At 41.2% G+C, this 22,644-nt stretch overlaps 1 protein-coding gene across 1 annotated transcript in view; it reads right to left on the bottom strand.

Moving 5' to 3' along the window:
- LOC310932382 (plexin-A1-like) overlaps nt 1–22,644 on the bottom strand; it is a gene marked incomplete at both ends in the record, with an annotated part of 220,644 nt that overhangs the window by 181,953 nt on the left and 16,047 nt on the right. The window contains one exon of the mRNA XM_083895692.1: nt 18,925–19,107. Within this exon, the coding sequence (XP_083751818.1) occupies nt 18,925–19,107 (183 nt within the window). The remainder of the gene's footprint in view (nt 1–18,924; nt 19,108–22,644) is intronic.

Raw genomic sequence — 22,644 nt, 5'->3', positions numbered from 1 at the left:
TACTATGGTGACACAACATTTGCTGGGATGTGAAGATTAGGTTTGGACTTCAAGAGCATTTTATCAGCACATGTCGCAATCTGAGTCTGGCTCAGTGTTTGTTCAAAATATCCGAAGCCTAATTCTACTGCCTAATAAACAAAATAGAAAAGCATAATTAACCATTAGGTGGAACCTGGAAATAAAATTAAGATTTTATACAGTAAATTTCTTGACATATAAAGATACACAGTTTGACACCTCTGTACAGTGCCACCATAATTATATTACTTTCATACCTGTGCGCTTAATGAAGGTCATTTACACTGTGTTGGTCTGTAAACTGCAAAAACAATCAGTAATTCCCATAATAAACTCAGCTGAGCCAACAGCAACACAACACACACACGCACAGAAAAGGCTTAGTTAGCATTTTCTCTTAATCAGGTCTGGTATGGACAGAAAAATGCAGCCGGAGCCACTTTCTAATCTGTTTCCATTTTAACTTTAATCACAAGTGCATCATTCTGTTTTTTTGTTTGTTTCCATTTAATGTAAATAGTGTTTGGTCCTGAGGGGATTTGCTCTGGATGCAGATTTGTTTTAGGCAAAGTCACATCTGGACTCACTTCTGGCAAACATTTGCCGTGCACGGATCCAACTGTTTCAAATGAAATATGAAAATAAAAATCATGTCTCCGTTATCCATTCTTTTAGCGAAGTTGTTGTTGTGAAAAAAAAATAAAAAATCTCGGACGTAGAACAATAACTGCACAGCCAGCTCACCTCTTCCAGAAGCTCCCTGTGTTTCCGTTGCCACTTGGTAACAAGTACAAGACACAACAGCAATAATAACAATAAAGAAAGAAAGAGATGAAGGAGGAGTGACAGCTCAATTCATTCCTCTGTATCCATCCGCTGCTCAGCCAACACTTCTTACCTTCTCTATAAACATTATGCAAATGTCTGTGCCGCTGTGCGCTGTGCTATAATGTGATGCTGGCAGTAACAGTAAGCAGTAATCATGTTTAAGGAGTATGGGTGGAGAAATCAAACAAGGGTATTTATTATCTAGCGATCCCTAATCCGATAAGCTGCCATCACTTCACTCTGCAGCAATGCCTTTGAAAAGCGAAAGAAGAACAGAGAGCTTCAGTCTGACTTAATGCTCCCTCTATCTCGCTCCCTTTTTTTGAGGACAGACAAATCTGGATTTGGCAGCGTTATTGTGTCTGTCTAGTTGTGGTTAATTAAATGCAGCTGATAATTTTTTTTGTCTTGTGCCTTTTTGTTCTCTGCTCCAAGCCACTGTGGGAGACTGCACTGTGTGTGTGTGTGAGCCATTGGCTGAGACGACATATTTGATAAAAACCTGTCTTTGTGAGGACATTTAGAGTGTCCCCAGTACAAGAATGTGTGTGTGTGTGTGTGTGTAAGAGTTAAGAGTGACTACATTGTCCGATTTGCCCTTTCTTCATTCTGAATAATTTTTATTGCTATGTAATCTGAATTTTATGACTGTTTCAGGTTGTTATTGACGTTGGTGATTATAAACTGCTATGTTGTGAAGGTTTTAGAGCCAAATTATTTATCTGCTCAGCACAGTCTGACTGCAACAAACTGCCAGTTGAGGTTTATATTTTATATGCTGCAACAGCAACATAATAATTCCAAATACAAAACCATTTAAGACAGAGTAGTTGACAGAGTGGCTTAGTAGCACAAAATGATAAGCGGAAGGAGAAAGCAGACTCAGGCGCAGACAGGAAACAATCAATCAAAAGACCTCCCCCTTTGCCCAATGTTGCTCTGCCTTTCGTGCTTTATTAAACTTCCTCTCTGCTCACCTTTGACCTCTCTGTGTCCAGCTCCCTTCAAGCTCCAAAAGTGAAGCTTTTTGCCTTTTGAACCCAGCAGGTTCTCACCCTAAGGCTGAGGGACACCCCCTCCCATCCTTACAGAGGTAAACAACTCATAATGGCTGACCTGCGAGCCACACTGCAGATTGCTGGTTCAATCCAAATAAACAATAAAGGGGAGAGAGAGAGCGAGAGAGAGAGAGAGAAAAAAAACAATATACTGTGTGTATGAACACACACATTGCTGTCCCCCTTGGGCTCCACGACCGCTTGATACTGAGTAGTCGAAGCAACATTTCCTCTGTTCTAGTGCTCTGCTGTCTGAGATAATAAAATACTTACAGAGAAGGGGAGGTGGTGTTCAATATAAAGTTTGTTATCCTCCAGCAATTTGGAGTCATCACAGAGCTGCACTGTAACACGCACTCATACAGTGAAGATTCAAGCAAAGACATGCAAATTCAGTAGTGGCCTCACCACAAGGCAAACTGGATGTCCTTGGGCAACCTGACATCGCTGAGTCAAATGTAGGTGAAGCTGGATAACTGGTTTTTTGTTAAGGTGGTTATCACTGGTTCACCTAGTTCTGGATTTTCGAGTGAGGCGCTGATGTCATGTGAATGTGTGAGTATGACAAGCTTTGAATGAGTATATTATACTGTTCAACATGTGATGAAACAGTGAAGCCTGCAAGTCAGTGAGGTCACTCTGGGTGCAAAAAGGCCAGAGGGCATTGCTCCAAGACCGCAAGGACCTGCATCCTATAAGATGTCATAAAATAAATGGTCAAACATGTACTGTTTTATTTACATCTCATTACTAAAAGTGCCCCACAAAGCTGAAACAATAAATCAATTATTAATGGATTACTAAATAAATCGTCAACTATTTTGATAATTGATTATTTAATTTGAAGCTTTTTACATTATTAAAACAAGATTTTCTGATTAAATGTTTATTTGCTCCACATAAAGAAATCATTAAAACGGAATCATTTTGGTTTGTGGACAAAACAAGACATTCAAGAAAAAAGTCATAATTTCCAGGTTTGAAGATCACTGATTAATTTGTATTACCATTTTATGGGCCAAACGACAATCCTCATTGTTCCAGTTGTTTGTTCATTAATTTGTTTTTAAGCCCCCTCGCCCCTATGTGGAGTTAGAGGGCTTTACACATTTTCCTGGACCATGCTAATTTCTACAGACTGTCTCCTGTGCTTCTAGGCTGTATATTTTGAACTCAACCTCTCACCCCCACCCCAAGTTTGAACCAATATGAGAGTCAAGGAGGGGCCAGACTGACAAAGAGAGAGAGAGTGAGCCTTTTGGCTGGTGAACAGGCTGTTTGGACTGCTGCAGGACAATGTGAAGAGCCCCGTCACCTCCCCCCGCTCATCTCCACACACACTCTCATCCAGTCTGTTTATCCGAACCATCATCTCCAGTAAGCAGCACTGTTAATATGGTCAAGAGGCCACTGTAAACAAATGCATGTGATCGTCAGGCTCGTCTTTAGAGCATAACAAATCACCGCTTTATTTCCACAATGTGTTCCGTTTAAAAAGCTCATATATAACAGTTATTAAGTAGCAGAAAAAACAAGCAAAAGTGAGGACATACAAAATAAATGAACAGACAAAAAAACCAGCTATCAAAGAATCGGACCAAATTATACATGAACATAACAATACACTAGAAAATAAAGCCTCTTAGTGCTGACTAGTTGTTCAGAGATGGTATTTCTGCTGTGTTAATAAACAAATGGCCCATATTTCCATGGAAATTGTGAATACTGTGCTAATCTGATTACACTGATACAATCTCCTGTCCACCGATTTTCCAGCTGGGCTCAAAGGACACAAATGGGTCCCTGCATTAGCACCAGTGGTCTCTGTGGAGAATGTTGAAAAGTGTTATTGTAACATTGTTTGACCATAAATGATTGTAATTTTGCTTCCAAAGTGCTGCACCAGGCCGCAGAGGTCATACGTCTATACCATCATACCACAGTTTCAGAAAATGCTTCTTTAAATTTCTCTGACAGAGCAAAGAAGAAGCACAAGTAGTGTTTAACTGCCTTAACCAAGAGGCCCTTAGGGAAGTGTCTTTTCTGAAAGGATGTGGAAGAAGTTATATGTTGGAGCACTCAAATGCAAGCAAATTTCTGGTCTCCTGATGTGGTCAGAGGTCTTATGGTCCCAACCCCCAGTGAGACAAGCACATGGATTAAATGTCAGGGCACTGGGTCAGAATGTCAACGCACAATGGCACTTTGAATGAACTGACCTTAGAAGATGAAACCATAACTGCCATAGAAGACAAGGCCCTTTTATTTCACCTAAACATAACACAAATCAGAAAAGAAGGTATTGACAGTGTCCCGAACAGAAAACATTCACATGAATCATTGTTGAGAGTCAATTCATATGGAGCACCTACTAGTTTCCACAAAATCCATGAGGATAAATTAAATCATGTCACATAGAAGGTAAACCTCAGATTTCTCTGCCTGATCAGTCACTACAACAAAGCACAAACATCATGCCATTGAAGGGTGATAATCTGTAATCTGTAGGTGGGAACCATGACAATGTAATGAAGTGACGAAGTAGAGCAGTACTGGTTAAACCAAGCTGCACTGCTTAGTATCTTTTTTTGTACTATCTTTATTATTATGCATTATAAAAGATAAACCAGTGTTTCAATCGGAGAACAAATTCATATCAGCAACAACGAGTGCACATTCCATCCCTTTATCTCAATCCTTTAACTTCAATCACTCTGCACCATCCATCCATTATTCCAACCATAATCTTCCTGCTATAATCTTCCACTCAACCATCCCCAGTGCATTGTAATCTGCTATAATCTGACGGATAAAACCTCACTGCTCTGTGGCTCATCAGCTAAACTACAGCTGCTCATTTTTGCTCCTTCCCCATTATGCGAGTGATGCAAGTGTGTGTTTACAATACTTACATATAACATAAAAAGCAGAGAGGCGGGGAAAACAGAAGACAAACAAAAGGGAACACATTACTTGGCAGGATAATATTCACTTGGTGCCTCACTATGAGGCTTCCAACCTTGTTGTCTTTGTACTTTCAAGTGCATAGTCAATAACAGACTGAAAGGGGGTTCTCACAACATTGATACTGCTATGGACTAACATACTGAGCCATTGCAGCCCCCTCTTGCCTGCTCACTTTGCCTACCACATTACCTGTAACGTGAGTGAAAGTTGGAGAAGTTCAGAGGGATCATGGGAGTTAAAGGGGGAGGTGAAGAGGTAATGATATGAGGCAAAGATACTGTGAGGGGAATTAGTATTATAGTTTGATTTGGCCTGCTTTCCCACATGGTCAGCAAGTTGTGGCTCCAGGAGGCCGCATACAGCGTCTGGAGGCAAATAAATTACTTTAAAACAGTCCCTGAAATCCATTAATCCACTGCAAAGAAACAGATCCCCTATAACTCCAGATCTTGCTTGAGAATCATTGCATTTTTAGGTTTTCTTCAGTATCAACGGAATCCTGTGATATTTGTTTGGGTATCCATGGGAATACTACACAAACAGGAACTGATAAAAAAAAAAATATATATATATATATATATTGGTGGCACTGTTTCCTGGATATTGTCTAAGAAGAAGAGGCCTCTTTAATTCCTTGCTATAATAAACAGGCTAAAAGAAATGTATTCACCACATTGTATCAGAGCCTTTTAGAAACATGACTCTAAACATATAAAGTAATATGTGAAATGTAATTGCTGCATTACAATTCAGTGGGGAAAGACTAACTGCATTTCATCTGTTGTTACCCGTCTAATTCTGTCCATCATCAGCTCATTTTCATTCCTCTCCACTGTTATCCATTATCCTATCTCCATTTATCTACCATCATTGGTTTCTACTCCAGATTCATCCCCTTTTATTTCCCTCCTCTGTCTGTCATTCTCTTCTTCTATTGTCCCTCCATATGACTCTGGAGCGTCAGGCAGTCTGCCAAGACACTGTACATTTCAATTAGAGAAGAGACCTCAGTACACCCACACACACAGAGAGAGAGAGTGAGAGAATGCCTTTCTATAGTTTGCACTTAGGAGGACAAATGTGTGGGTTGATTTGGTTCTTAGGCTTCGACATAGGCTTAGTTAAAGGTAAATTTGAGGACTTTTGGTTCAAGTTTAGGATACAAGGAGAGACAGAGAGAGAGTGTGTGCAAGCATTTGTGTGAGTGATTGCAGAGCGAGCACTTGGAGCATGTCCTAGAGTGTGACTTTGATATCAGTCTCAGTAATCTAAGTCACTCTCTCCAGTGTCTGCAGATACAAAAGAACAGGTGTGTGCACACACAAATGCTTACACTTGCACATGCATGCAAGTGCGCACACACACACTCACACACACCAGATGGCTGAACAAGTTAGGTTGGGTCCTTGTCCTCCACTCTTTCACTCTCAAACTGTATATACAGTATTTTACTCTGCATTTTACCCCATTGAGTCTATAAATGTTGCCCTTTTTTACATACAAAACACATCACTGTGTGTGTGGTTTTACCTAGTGGAACGCTGTGTTTGTTTTAAGAGTAGAGGAAAGCACAGGGAGCATGCAGCAAAAGTGGCAGAAGCATCATCAGGACACCCACTCACTCATTAGTCCTCAGTTTCCAGGTGATTTGGCTTCAAACAAACAGCTCTTCCATTGAGAAAAGGTATTACAGTTTGTGTAAGCAGCTGAGTTGTTATATCAATGCTGCCCTGATGACATCATTCATTTTTTTTTTTTTTTTTTTTTTTTTACATTTAGAATAACCAATGAGGAAATGTTCCTTCTTTTAATTTCTCTTCATCTTTTGGCAAACACATGGTGACAGCACTCACTCACTCAGAATGAAATTATGTGTGGGTGAGAGAGAGACAGAGGGTATGTGGAGTGAAGGGTCATCATCCTTGATTGCAGAGACCACTCGAGACATTAGATGTTCTTGCTGCAATCACAATGTTCACAAGAGTCCAAATCAGAAATCAGGAAGCTTCTGGAGAGCGGCCAATCAATGTCAGGCATCATCAAGGACAATGCTCTGACTCTCTGACTCTCAACCTCCTTATTTTTTCCATTTCATTACATCACATTGACCCCCCCCCCCATCACCACCACCACACACACACACACACGTGCACGGATGGAGCCTTGTTGTCCTGACGGATGGCAACAGATAGCAACAGATGACCTGAGGTAATTTCTCTATAATTGCCAATTAAGTGATAATGTGTTGCTAACCTTATTGCATGTGCATCTGCTTTCATATATTCAGATACAAATCCCAGTTTTGATTTATAATTAATATCTTATTCTTCACTAAATCACTAAGTAATATAGCAATTTTAATTCCAAAACCTTTTCATGTGAAGCTATTAGACTGATTTCCATGGTATTAATATACTAGTATCTCCTTATTACAAATGTATTACATACTGTTACAGTGTCACTGTACTGTAATATAAGTGTTACCGTCACAGCATTTTGATATATTTCAATTCATATCTTCTCATCCCTGCATTAGCATATTATAGAGCAGAGTCGCACATCGAGCATTTAACTAAAGCTTGATTTAGAAAGTATATTGCACATCAAATTACAATAACATCATATGTCAGGAAAATCCCAGTTGTCTATTTTACCCACATCTTTCAGAACTCGCTGCTTCCACGTGAGGCACAAGGTTTTCACTGGATGACAGGTACAAAAATGATATGAATCATATGATATGGCTTTCACAGTCAGATGGTTTGCAATTTACTTGGAAATTATGGAGAGAAGCAGAGTGATTCCTAATACTGTCTTGGAAATGTCAAATTCTTGGATTATTTATGTGTATTCCCAGGCACAATATGTCTCCTTCAAATTGGCACCAATCTGTTCAAGATCTGAGGTTCACCTGAGGTTTAGAATAATAACATTTCTGCTACTAGTGGTTACATTTAATCTTTGTATTCAAACTAAAATGGCTATTGATGTTTCACACCGTGTCAGACACACACTTTTTTCCCCGCGTAAGACATCGGTCGCACACTGTTGCACACACGTCATTGTCCGTACAGACCCTAGTGTGAAGTGTGAAGTGTGCCATGTGTGTCTGCTCAGACAACAGAAGGACCATGTGTTTGCATTAGTGTATGGGTGTTAGTGTATTAATGGACAGACAGATGGGGCAGACCAGGAACACTTGATGAAGGCTTTATACTGCAGCTGCCCCTTTCTCTTCTCCACTGCAGTGAACGTGTGAAACGCACACAAACAAAAATATATCTACTGGCATCTGTGTGTGTGTGTGTGTGTGTGTGTGTGTGTGTGTGTGTGTGTGTGTGTCGTGAGCTATGGCAGCTGCCCTGGCATCAGGTGGGCAGCTTCCATTCTACACGAAGAAAGCCCAGCTGCTGTAATGTGCACACACTCCTCCTATACTCACAACACACATGGATGAAGATGAACACTCATAATACACACGCACTCACACACAGTGTGTGTGAGATTACCTATAATCTTAGGATAAGGATCTCTCAGAGACCCATACACACATTTGCACATGTGCATACAAACAAATGGAAAAAATACCCTCTGCAGCCCCCCCCCCCACACACACACACAGTCTGTAGCCCTTCCTGTCTATGTCCTCTAATCAGATGCACATGTAAACACACACACACACACACACACACACACACACACACACACACACACACACACACACACACACACACACACACACACACACACACACAGACATTGTGTGAAATGTAACAGGCACAACCACACTGACAACTTTTAATCAAATATTAACTCACATCCAGTCAAAACTGAAGGTTGTCACATGTACACACACAGATACTGTACACATGCACCATAAATAATACAATAAATAAACAACATCTCATAGCATACACACAGAAACTACTGCACACACACACACACACAGAAACACCACAGTCACCAGACACACAGTCACCCCCAGAGTGCCATTTGTTCTCCAGATGCATGCCAGATATTGAGACACATGTCCACCCATCACCTCCTGTATCTGTGCAGACACATGTTGTGATGTGAGGAGGTTAGCCAGCTTGAATCAGGACACTGGCACCTGACACCGGTCATCAGCACAACAGCTGTTTGACTGCCTCACTGGCTGTCGCTGAGTATCTGCATATGTGTGTGTGTCTGTTCTTTGTCTGCACTCGTGGCAGTGCACATCCTAACAGGGCGGCGTTCTGAATCATTGCTGGAGTTGGTGATGTCTTCATGGGTTAGGGGCCTTCGTGGATTAGTGCAGTCGCAGGGTTAACACTGGAGCTTCGTTGTATTCATACTGCATCCACATGTGGATTACATCACTAAAAGAGAGGCCCCTCTTGATAGACAGTGTAGCAGATGGAAGCATCATGGAAAAGGTCAGAAATATAAAATATGATCTTCTGACGACTGTCAGCAATCACAGTAATTGCCCTATTATGTAAGTGGTTTGTTGGTCAACGCAAATGTGAGGCCAAATTGCACCTATATGCGCTTGTTTGCAGCCTGAACATATCATAAAACCAAATCCAGACCAGTTCCAGTATTTTGGTGTTATTGTGCTGATCTTACTACCCTCACTGACCTCATTTCCAGTTGCAGCAGGCATATTTTTTTTCAGAGAAAAACTTCCAGTGCAACCACAAACAACAAAGAGACCAAACTGTGGATGGTTTCAATAAGCGAGGAGTCAGATATTGCCATTAGAAGTTGCTAGAGGCCAAAACGAGGCTAAGTGCTGAGTTTATATTGGACTAAATCTAAAATTAATAATGATGTTGCTGTCTGAAACATGTATAAACTGTTGAGAGTTTGGAAGTCATCAATAGAAATGTCTGTTTATCTATTAATGCAGCTTTAAGCTACCAAACATCTGTTTAATCATGATGTGTGTCTTATTTTAAACGATTTCCAATAGTGGTGTCAGCTGTAACACTCGACTGTACTGTACTGGGCAACATAAACATATCTCTGAATGTAAATGTCGTACATAAAAAGGTTGACATGAGCATGGAACACCTCCGTCTAAATGTAAACTTAAACCTAGCATCATGGCTGAATTTAAGACTGCCTCTGCTCTCCATGACAACAATATAATGATGTTATAGTATGTAAAGAGAAAAGGAAAAGATTTGTGGAAAAAAAACAGTGAATCTGTAGGAGTACACCAGTTCCATTAGAGCAGTTCCAATGTCAGTGACGTTCTGATGTGAATTAGTGTCATCTCACAGTTGATCGGTTTGGCTGTGATCTTTAGTTTGTCTCTTGACACACACACAAAGCCTTCCCACTTATCAAAGATTCATTAGCTCGCTAATATATCCATCTAGCTCTCATTGCACGTCATCCATCCATTAACAACTAAGCCATATTCGTCCAGAGGGACTGCTGGGATGGTGCCCTGCTCAAGGACACAGGGGGTAATACATATGAAATGATAGCCCACCTGGGAATTGAACCCACAACCACAATGGCACATTAGCAGCAGCGGCCTCTAATAAGTGATGCGGAACAGTATCATATCAGCCTTCATCCCAGAGGGGGCCCGAGATCCTGCTGTTGTAATTCAGATCACTGTGCCAGCACTAAAGACAAACTATTTCTGTATCACTCCATCCTCACCTGACACTCTGCTGACTTTGAAAAAAAGGCTCCTGTTCTTTTTCCCCCTCATCCGACTGTCCATTTGTCTCATTTTATAGTACACAACAGGGAATTCAAATACAGATGAGTATATATAGAGAGGACATTTTAACTGTGGAAGACAGTTTAATGATGCCTCTTTTTACTTTTTTCATGGGGTAATTTTGACATTTGCATTTCCCCCTTTGACCAGATGACATCATGCATTATATGCTCTGCAAATATCACAGTTACTTACAATCTATTTAAAACTATGCTCTATCAGGGTTAGGTAACATTCAAGCATTTTTAATGTGCTATGTTGGGTATGCCGTGTAAAGCCCTTTCCATTATCTATTCCTTGTTTGCACTTGTCTGTCAAAAATGCCCATCGAGTTCCATTAAAACTCTCATGTCACTTACAGTGTTATGAAAGCACACAGCAGTAAGCAACGGTGTGCCATTGTGTGGCAGAGGGGGTGTATGACGGGCTGCAGTGCTACAAAAAAAATAAGAACATTCCGTTGCACTTCTTAAATGTCCAGTGTGTAACATTTAGGAGGGTTTGAATATATCATTCTACCCATAAGTATGTTTGTGTCATGTATAATTGTGCTTATTATGCAAATGAAGAAGAACATCCTTGACACACGTGTGTGGAGGACAGGGGTGGGTCAAAATGTCAATTTGGTGATATATATCGTTGTCCATCCTTGTGCAATACAAAAAAAATCAATTAACAACGAAGAGCATATCAATATTTGCCTCTGCAGGTGAGACAGATATCGTGAAGTTTTTCAAGAGCACTCACCCTTGTAAGGACCACACTGATACCAAAGCCTGGTCCTAATAAGACAACCTAATTTCTGAGGCTATAGTTAAAGTCAGGATTAAGCTGTGAATAGCTGTTAAGGGTTAGGATTAAGACTTCGTGGAGGATTCATTCTCTGATCCACAGCCACTGTTCTAACTCTGTTAAGCATTGCTCTGTTATGTAAATGGCGTTTATTTAAAAAAAAAAGAAAAAAGAAAGAAATCTGTTTTTTTAACGTGGGTTTATTAAACTAAGTTTTGCATCTGTCAGTCTCTCTCTCTTTCTCTGTTCCTCTGTGTACGTTTATCTCTAAATGATTTGACAGAGACAGCACCTTTTTACTGGCTGACAAACTAACGTACTAATAGCGAGAGGAGGTGAGGAGAATGAGGGAGAGGAGAGAGTGAATGAACAGTTGAGGAGAGAAGGACAGTTCACCACACACACATACACACACACACACACACACAGAGAGATGATGTATAGGACATTCTCAAGGGAGGCAGATTTGTGGGCATCTAGCCCAGCTCAGTTGGGAGAGAGAGAGCTGAAGGTGACATATAAGAGAAAGGCAGTGCTGAGAGAGAGGGGGTGAGGAGGGGATCATGGAAACAAAAAACATAAGACCAGATGAGAGGGAGTGCAGAGGGGGTACGAGGGGAGAGAACAGGATGATAATTCAGTCAAACACACAGTATTTTCTCATGCATGATTTACACACCAGTCCTCCCTCAATAGGTTCTTGCAGCAGATGCACACAGGCTCTCTCTCACACACACACACACACACACACACACACACACACACTAGTGGAGCAAAAACATTGTTCCTCTGACACATTAATATATCACTTTATATATGTACTGCATTTTCACATAGTAACAAGTGTGCAAACTAGATATCACATAAATGCTTCACCATGCACAGACAATATGTCAGGAGACCACAACGTGAGTGAGGGCTGTTCTCACATTGCAGTCACTTTTCCAGGTGGGAGCACTCGTTTTAAAACCCTATTAACATCTGTCCTGTGATCCTATCACACATCCAGATCATGCTCTAAGCACTGGTCTGAAGCCTGCATTTCCTCCAGGCTCTCTGGTTTCCGTCCCACCATGTAGCAAACAGACGTGGGTACGGTTTGCTTTCACATATGCATAGTTCTAAACAAATCAAAATAGACCATGAAGACCATCGGCACCAGAATCAGACTAATGCTCTGCCACCTTTGCCATCTGGTTTGGTTGCTTTCACACCAGAGGAACCGTACTAAAGTAGGGCAGATAAAGCGGTCCGAGACCACCCCTTCAGGCAGGTCTCGGACCAGTTCATTTGGTGCGCACCAAAGTACCAAGATTACATTCACACCAACGTAAGCGAACCGAACCAAGGGACCAAACACATCTGGTGTGCACCAAATGATGTGGGTGTGAAAGCTCCCTCAGACACATTCAGGCAGTTTGTGGCGGTGTGCACATTCGCAGTGGCTCTGATCAACCCTCCATCTGACCTCGTGATTCCTTTTTTGATTCCAATTTTGATTTCATAAAGGCAATAAAGATCCTTTCCTTTCTTTTTCAATTGCTTAACTATGTCATGTTCTGGGCTTTTAGTTGGAGTATTATGTTTTCAAATGACTGGGTTGACAAGTGCATAAATGTTTTATGGAGTGTGTTTTTAACAGCTTGGGTTGTTAAAAAAGTAAAAAAAAAAAAAACATCAGACCAACATCAGTATTAGTAGATAGATTTAAGGTTGTGATCTTGGTATTAAACGTGAAAAAGTTATACTTTTATGCTGTCTCATCAAGCCTTGAGCATGTTAGCACAAAACTGAATGTGAGAGAATGCAGACAGGCAATTTAAGTGTATGTTTGTGTGATCAGATGCTGTAGGAGTTAAAAGCCTGTTGTGTGTTGTGCAGAAACTAATAGGACAGTATTTCACCAACTTCAAGTTAATGGGATAAAGATGGAATTAGTGTGTTCAGGTGTTGTGCTCATTATGAGTTTACACTGGAGAGAAGAAACACTACACTCACACATAGAGAGAGGGAAACAGACAGTGGCCAAACCACAGATTATCAATCATCTCTACCAACTCGGTGTTTTTGCCATTTAACCAGACTGAGCAGCCGATGCGCTCCTTCAATCATCATCTGCCAGTCTAAATGCTAGTGCTAATTAGCATTCACATGCTAAATTACCTCTCATCCCATGTTTCCTGATTAAGCTTAATCATTCTGACAGCTAGTTTTACTGCTAAGCTTTCAAGAGCCGATACATGCACAGCCATCTGAAACTCCAGGAAGAGATCTGATGCTCTTTCATTCCCTAGATATTTGGATTTGAAGAGCTGGTGTGCTGCTTGGTACACTGCTTGCACAAGTGGTTCCCAACCCGAGGGCAGGACCCCTCTGGATATTAGTTCAATCCAAGTCTAAATCTGATTTGCAGGCTTTGAAAATTCTTTTTAGCCTCACTTGTCTCTAATCGCTACTTCCTCTCTGGATAGTTTTATATGTTAAGGACTCTATCAGTTATTCTAATAAAATAATCAGAGAGCTATAGAAAGGATAATGACTCTTCTGGGAGCAGCTCAGTGGTGGAAGAGGAACTCAGCTCTGTAACTGCAGTTAACTGTGTACTTTTTTTTTTGTAAATTGTAGATAATTTAACCTCCATAAGGTGTCCAACTGTGATTTAACATTTGGTGGACATGGTAAAGACTAAATAGAAAAGTAAAATGGAAAAGGGGCCCCAAATGAATAATATTTTAAAGATTACAAACCGAATAGATTTTCATTCCAGAAAAACAGGTCAAAAGTAAAAAGTAATTTCCCTCTTAAATACTGTATAATAGATTTGTAAAGCAGCTAAATATGTTCTACTTGTATAGCACATGTGATACCTTCCAACACTGGATGACTCAAAACAACAGATCGTGTATAAAAACTGTAATACAGATTATATGCTTTTTTTCGGTATGGATGATGGATGGATACTCTGTAAGTCACAAAAATGGATACGCTGTGACACAAAAGCTGCACATCTGCCAGAGAGTGAATTTGAGTGGAAGGGACGTACGATCGAAGGAGCAGGTGAACTCCTGGTCCCCCCTCAGCAGCTCTGAGAAGACCCCCAAGCCTAACCAGCCTCCTTGTCTCAAGGTAGTGAAGTGCCAGCAATGTGTCAGTCAACCTGTTGGCACAATTACCTCAGTAGTGCTGTACTCCAATCCTGTCACTCAGGCTATCTTCCAAGATAGAAAAGATGGGTAAAGTAATTGGATTTGCTGCTAGCAGGGAAATGATGAAATGACATGAAACCATCCCTCCTCCCACCTACACACACACACACACGCACACACACACACACACACACACACACACACACACACACACACACACACACACACACACACACACACACACACACACACACACACGCACACACGCACACACGCGCAAACACTCGCACACGCACACACACACACACACACACACACAAACACACACACACACACACACACACACCTTCACACTTCTCAGTAAATCTCTCTCGTCTGTCTTATTTTTTTTTCTGAAACCTGGAAATACATCAGGCTGTTGAGGGGTTCTTTTCATCTCCCCCGATGTGGCGCTAGTGCCTTGTTCTGCCAGGTAGACAAAAGAGGCGACAACATGAGGTGAATTAAAGGATTTCCAGGTATTTCTCTAGGGAACTGAGCACAATGCAGCGCTTATTGCAAACAAATTTGCCACCTACACCTCATCTACACTGCACACATTTTTGTTAGTTTAACCACAGTTTTTGACTACTTCTGATGTTCAGACACTTCTTCGCTGTGGTTGAAACATCTGAAACAAACTACAGCAAATGGAATTAGAACAATTCTGACGAGGGAATTTGTTGCGAAAAAGTGATTTGAAGCCATCCCTAGTTGCAACTACTGTTTTCATTATGCATCTTTATTATGCGGTGATTCATTTCTTGATTTATGATGATGACGTTCACATTACTAAATTGAGCAAAATAATTAATTATGATAATAAAATAGCTGTAAAACCACGCTTATCATTTCATTGATTAATTGTGGTAGCTCTACTCATATTTGTCATGCACAGCCTACATTGTGTGTTGTACATTCTACATCATAATGATTATATATCTAAAGTCTGACATCCAGATGAGCACGTATATGCAGAGCTAGTATTTTATCATTGTCTGCAGTCTTCTTTCTAATAACAACTGTAGCCTAACAAAGGCCATACTGTGCCATTAAAGCACAGAAATGAGCCTTCATTTTAACAAGGGGTTCTTAATCAGATGTCCTCCACTGTGCCACATTAAACCAATAACGACCATAAACAGACTTTACCAACAGAATGCTGATGTGACATGGCCACAAACGGCAGCCTACAAAGACAACAAATAAAGCACACTAATTTTAGTCTTTACATAGTGCTCAGAGAAAACCTATAAAGAAAGATGGTCATTAACTTAATGTAAGTCATGAAAATGTTTCTTAAGGCTCATTTATGCTGCCTTTACATAAAAGAGATGCATCTATTTCAAACGATATAACGGTCCAGCCCACACGGTTTCATGTGTCCTTTAAATTGGCTTGCGTTTTTAAGCAAAGTGAAAAAATGTGGTCTTAGAAGTGAGAGTTAACCCTAAAATAATTTTTAGGTTTTTTTTTTTTTTTTTTGTTTTGTTGTTTTAATCTGGATGGACAGGGTTAGTGCCAGTGATTTCAGTTCAAAAGCAAGTTTCTCTCTCTCTCACTGACCTCCATGACCAATAACTTAAACTACTGTTTTGTCCTGGTTGAGCTCTAAACAGGACATCCATTGGCCCTGTGTCATCAGGAGACAGTGATGGAAATGTATGCTATGGCTTCTGATGAAATTTAAAAACATTCAATTCATGTGGGGCCTAAAATTGAGCCTTGGGGAACACCGCAGTTAAATTAACAACTTCTGGATGAGGATTCATTGATTCTTATAAAGAATTATCTGTTGGTGAGATCAAATTCAAATGACTTAAAATAGTACTGGACAAGACGACTGTATGTGGTTGTACAGTCTAAAAGAATAGAGTGATCCAATGTGTCAAAGGCTGCACTCAAATCAAGGAAAAACTAATACAGTTTTATTTATGCAGACATTACATTTACAACCTTGACTACTGCCATCTCAGTACAGAGATTGGCCAAGAAAGCAGACTGGAACTTTGTGAAGTCATTAATCTGATTGAAAACAATCTTCTCTAAAACTTAAACGTAAAAATGGTAAATATTGGTTTACAGAAGAGGAAATGTCTTTGTCTCCGTGTTCAACAGCCATCTCACTCAATTTCAATTTCTGGTGGTACCGCTCCATGTTGTATGTTTCATCAATATCTGTAAGCTTAAAGAGGAAGTGCACAAAAATGAAGGAAATTAACACGGGGTGTGATCAGAAGGCTCTGTCTTATTCTGAATATCTAATGCCGTGCATAAATGACCCTTGGTCAGTCAATGTCTTCGATTGGTCTGATGTAAAGCACCATCCGCTATACAGAGTAAATCAAAGCTCGATCTGTCTCTCTCTCCTTCTCTTCCTCAAAAACACACGCGCACACACGCACACACACACACGCGCGCGCACACACACAAACAGACAAATACAAAGCTGCCAACACTTATCGAATGGACTGCCTAGGATTAAGATTTACACTAGTGATTATATATTCATAGATCAATCGATACAGGGAGTCGTGCAGCCGAGACATGTCCACGCAGGCAAACACACATTTAGCAACAGTCTCATTCTACAAATTCTAATGAGTGTGTGTGTGCGCGTACGTGTGTATACATCAATACTCTGCAACTTTACATTTCATTAGACCAAGGAGCATAGTTTAACTCCCAATGAATAGCAATAAAACCATGTGGCCCGTGACCATCTCTCTCTCCATATGCCTCGGCCTAGTTTGTCTTTTCCTGATTCAAACTGTATCCCCCTCTTTTCCTTCTCTTCTTCAATTTTGTTTTGTACAAATCCAAGTTAACATCCATCCATCATCTACCGCTTTATCCTCCACTGGAGGGTCGCAGGGGGTGCTGTGCCTAACTCAGCTGACATAGGGCGATAGGCGGGGTACACCCTGCACAGTTCGGCAGTCAAATCCAGGTAAACAGTAGCTCTTAAATGCATGTAATTTGAAAGCTATCACCTCCCGTGACAGAGGGGAGAGACTTCACCGGCACCAACAAATGTAGTAGCCCCATAAACTGCCTATAGCTGGAGACTCTGCTGATTTATCGTAATTGTAGTCCCGTCTCGCCATTTCCCTGCCTGTACAGAAGACTGTGTGTTACTGCAGCAGCTGCATTGATCTGTGTCGGGACACCAGCATCCTCCACCTCCATATTCACCTTCCTCCTTCCATCCTGGAGCACAGGAAGACTCGCCGGCTGAGCGGAAACGGAATTCCGATCAGTGGGATATCATCCAGGATCTGCTGACCCCACATACTCCACAAACACACAAATCATCTGTCTGCACACACACACACACACACACACACACACAGATATAGTCCAGGGGTCAGGTGCAAGGACTCGTAGGCTAGGTTTCAGTCGACTTAGCAAAACACAAGAGACAGGAAGCTATGTAAGGAGACGTGTGTGTGTGTGTGTGTGTGTGTGTGTGTGTGTGTGTGTGTGTGTGTGTGTGTGTGTGTGTGTGTGTGCATTCTAGTACAGAAAGACACTGAGCTGATGCTTAAACGCTGTAGAAGCTGAATATTTCAGGAGCAGTTTAAATAGAATGTGATGGGGAGAAAAGTGGAAACACAAAGTCATCGCAAATGAATGATAGTGGACTTGAGAGAGTACTCTTAAGAAACCCTGGAGAACATTCTCAAATTTTCAACATATAACAAGGTACATTTATGCATTGAAATATTGAAAAAATAGACTAATGTGTTTGTATTTGGTTGAGTAGTGTCTTCAAATCAATAGAATCTATTGCAGTTCTTATCCTCAGGTGATTATCTACTCAGTCTTTGAAGTCAGCAATATGGACACATGCACGTGTCCTGCAGAGAAAATGTGGAAATAAGGAAATACGACGAAAACACAGCAGCTCAGCTGGATCCCAAGTGAAGAAGCAGCTGATTGGCACACACACCAGGTGGTCTACTCGGCAGGGGTTCCACACACGAACAACTTAGAATTTTTGAGGTACTCAGGAGAAACCTAAGAGATCATCTTCCCCCACCTTAAAACTACTCAGAAAACCCTTCAAGGCTCTTGACAACCCAGTGAGTGGACCACCAAGCGACACTCAGCAAGATAAAATGCACACAGCTCCAGACTGTCTAGCAGCGTGAACTCCACTCCTCATATCATTCAAAGAAGAAACAAACACACCCACGCACACACAAACACCATCTCCGCTGCTGCCGCCTCACGTTTTCCTTTAAACCTATGTCTTATTTACTATGTTTCAAAGCATTTAATCACAGAACAACCAGTGAAAAACACACACACAGAAACACACACGTGCGTACTATAGGATGCCTACCTTCTTCATCCGTCCGCTGCGAGTACCAGTGAACGCCACAGTGTGTCCACGGTAATTATAGGCCGCCACAGACGTCATTCCGTCATCCTTGTCCACGTAAAGAGGGATGCCCTCGATGGGGGTGGTGCCCCCTAAAGGCTGGTTGAAGTCCTGGCCGCAGAAGTTATCGTCAATCTGCAATGGCTGGGGTGTGAGAGTAGGGTGGGAGGGGGGGTAGAAGGAGAGAAAGCCATTAACTCAAACACCAACACCTTTAAAAATCCCCTCTCTCATTAAACTAACATTAATTCCTAAATAAGGGGGAGGTTTTCCATCTCCCCACCACTTAGTAGACATTTTATGGTGCTGGAGCGAAGCCAGACTGCCACAGATTTAGTGAGAAATGGTGTGAAATTAATGGTCATTGTTAGGAAAATTAACTTTCCCGGACTCACTTTTTAGGACTTTTAAAAAAGAAAACAACTAATCGAATCGAAGCTGGTCTTCTGTGACGGGTGTTTTTCTCCTCCGCGCAGTCCTCCTTTGATTATTTCAGAACATGACGACAACCAAAGCAATTTAGCCTCTCAGCATGTTTTGAATGAGTGAACAGCTGTTTGCTAATGTTTTAAATATCGATCGCTTTGTATACAGCTTTGGCAGTGTAGTTTCTAATAAGAGACAAGCCAATACTGTGAGTAAATCAAATGGAACTGGAGTAAACACGATGGGGGGGTTGGGGGGAGGGGGAGACACGAGCAGAGCACTGCAGACGACAGAGAAATGACAGAAAGTAAATTATAGGTCAGATTAGCATACCATCATTAAAGTGTCGCATATAGACGCTGCGATATGCTGATATGTCACATCTGTTATGTGACATATGAATGCATGTGTGTATATGTGTGTGGGACTTGTATAATAGGCATGTCATTAAAACCCGGTGATAGCTGTGTACGCATCAGGAGTTTCACCTGTTTCTGACAAGTGTAAGAGAGATAATCAACAGTGTCTGAATTACTTCAGACACTAACCCCATCCCCATCCCAATCACACACAAACAACAACACACAAACTTAATCTGCACACAAATGTAGTCCAAGTTTATGAAGACTTTTTAGAATATGAACTGAGTGAGTGTACAGCAGGTCCACCATCAATATGAGAACAGCTGGCGACTTTAATTCTCTAGTCAGACTGTATTTGATCCTTGAACGTGGAAAATATGAAAGACAGTTATGGTTGTTTCATGTGTTACTTTGAGGTACATTAGTCTCGGCATTTCTGAACGCAGAGCGCTGATGATTTCATTTGCAGCTGTTCTGAGTCTCTTCGGTGATTAAATGAGCTTGACTGACTGACGTTTAAGCCGCGTTCTTCACATCGAGTCTACGCCGTTGCAATTTGTCACATCCAGCAACCTTTCCACCTCAGCCTAAAATGTAGAATTATGCTAATTATGCACACGCGCACACACACACATATCTGCGGATGCTTTTGTATGATTTACATAAACATGTTCTCAATTTTCGGGAATGTTTTGAGAGTCATTTGAGAGGAAGAAAGGAGGACAAAGTAGAGAGCAAGCAAACTAATGGAAGGCAAGTGAAGTGATGCAGGGACGATGGAGACAGATATGATGGAGGGAGGGGGTGGGTAGAAAAGCACAAATCAAGAGGGAGTGAAAGGCAGGAAGGGAAGGAAGAAGTAATAGAGCACAGAAAGAGATGGACATGCCTCAGCAACAGTATGAACCCTGGACTTGGGTCCATGCCATACACTTCCCCTTGTTTCCTCTGATAAAGACAGAGCAGAACCAGACTTCTATTCCATTTCTTTCAACCATTTCCTTTCTATTTTTCGACCAACTCTCTTTCCCCTCTTTTCTCGCTTCTCGAGGTTCACATATGTACCTCATCTTTTTTTTTTTCAAAGTTCCCAAAAAACTGACTGATGGGAAATCATTTCTATCCCAGAGGGTTGATCTTTTTTTTTTTTTTGCTCTCACATGCCTGCAGCTGTCTGAGATCATCTTTCTTTCCTTCCTTCCTCCCTCCCTTTATCGGGATGATATTCCTGGGTTGCAAGCATCAAGAGGTCACATGATTGTAAAGATAAATGACGAAATGCTGTCATAGCTGTTTCTCAACTAGGGTGAGAATATGGGTCAAAAAAAGGAGCTTTGCTTTTAAATATCTACTGTATTGTTCTGCCTCACCAAGACTGATGTCCACTTGATGTCCAAAACCATCGTCTTAGGAATTCAACCAGAGTCCTGTTGTTTGTAATAGTCAATTGCTAGAGCATCGTTGGCCTTTGATTTATTTACACCAGACGCCTCTCTCTTGTAATCTAATCTGCATTCCCTTTGCCTTCCACAGAAGTGAGATCGCCATCTTCCCATCGCTGTTGCCGGCATGCTGAGGATGCTAATGGTTTGTTATGTTTAGCCTGACTTGCATCATTACCATAGAGTCAACAGCTCAGATTGAGGCACAGTGGAGCGTTCAGTCGACGTGTTTTCACTGCAGACAAATGTGGCTTCACACAGACTTGGCATCTGCTCGCTGTGTTGTGCCTAGTAGACATGTAATTCCTACAGTCTGCCTGCTCTATCATTCCCTTTTTACAGTGATGCTATGAGGTAATGCTCAAGTATGTTGAGACAAAATGATGACAGAAGTGACAGAGCAGCATAAAAAAAACACATTCTCAATTTAAAAGCAGTATAAATCAAAAAGTAAACAACAGATTTGGATCGATTATTATTATTATTATTTAGAATTTTAATGATAATCCAGATTCAGGACTTGGGAAACCTTGTGGAAAACCAAGTGTCCTTTGTGGTGGGTTTATGCTCTTTGAGTGCCATCTCTTTCTTTATTCATTCATCTTAAAAAAAACAACAACTAGAAAGCAGTGAGTCAACAACTGCAGACGATGACCCCATCACCACTGCGCTGCATGCGTCACATACTGTCGCTAACTGATCTTCAGAGTGAATATGAGAAGCATCAGAGACAGACTGAGACCCGCACAGATGTATCAAATGCACCCAGATGTCAAGCACATGTAGATGCATCTGTGTGTTGATGTCACACGTGTGAGCTGTTCTCCTCTGTGCTGTCAGTCAGTCAGTAAATCCAAGACACTGTCAGTGGATAGAGCCGCGGGCGGGGTCTGTGCCCTGTGACAGTGTCACAGCTGAAGTTACGGTAACACCGGTTTGTGTCCCTGTTGCTCCTGACACATACTGTCAAGAAAATGGCCCCAGTGATTTCACCAGATAAAACAGTTTAACCAGTGAATGATCTCTGCGAGTTGTTATGGGTGAGGTTACAGTCCACAAGTCCACAAGTGCTGCCCATAGGCTCACACAGAGGGAGGAACTGGACATAGCCTTTCGCTTTAAAACAGTGAAGACTAGGAAATAACATACAAATATTTACAGTTTTAATGGAAGTCTATGGGAAGATAAACCTACTTCACACTTTTTGGAAACATTTTCCAACCCGCATCATATTCTGCTGCTCTGTACCGTCCTGCAATGGGTTCTCAAATGACTTAATGTTATGCAAATTATAATCCCATTTCGAGGGAAATAGACAATAAAGCATGGCACATGAGTGGACACCTGTGTGATTGACAGCTTGACCAAAATACGGCATGTGACATCTGTGAACCTCGGTCATACCAGAAGTAAATTATGCCATCAAACATATTTCAAGCAATATTTTATGA

Source organism: Microchirus variegatus, assembly GCF_963457635.1.
Source record: "Microchirus variegatus genome assembly, chromosome: 9".
NCBI classification, from domain to species: domain Eukaryota; kingdom Metazoa; phylum Chordata; class Actinopteri; order Pleuronectiformes; family Soleidae; genus Microchirus; species Microchirus variegatus.
Note: the sequence above shows the minus strand (reverse complement) of the source record. Positions and strands in the feature narration are given on the sequence as shown.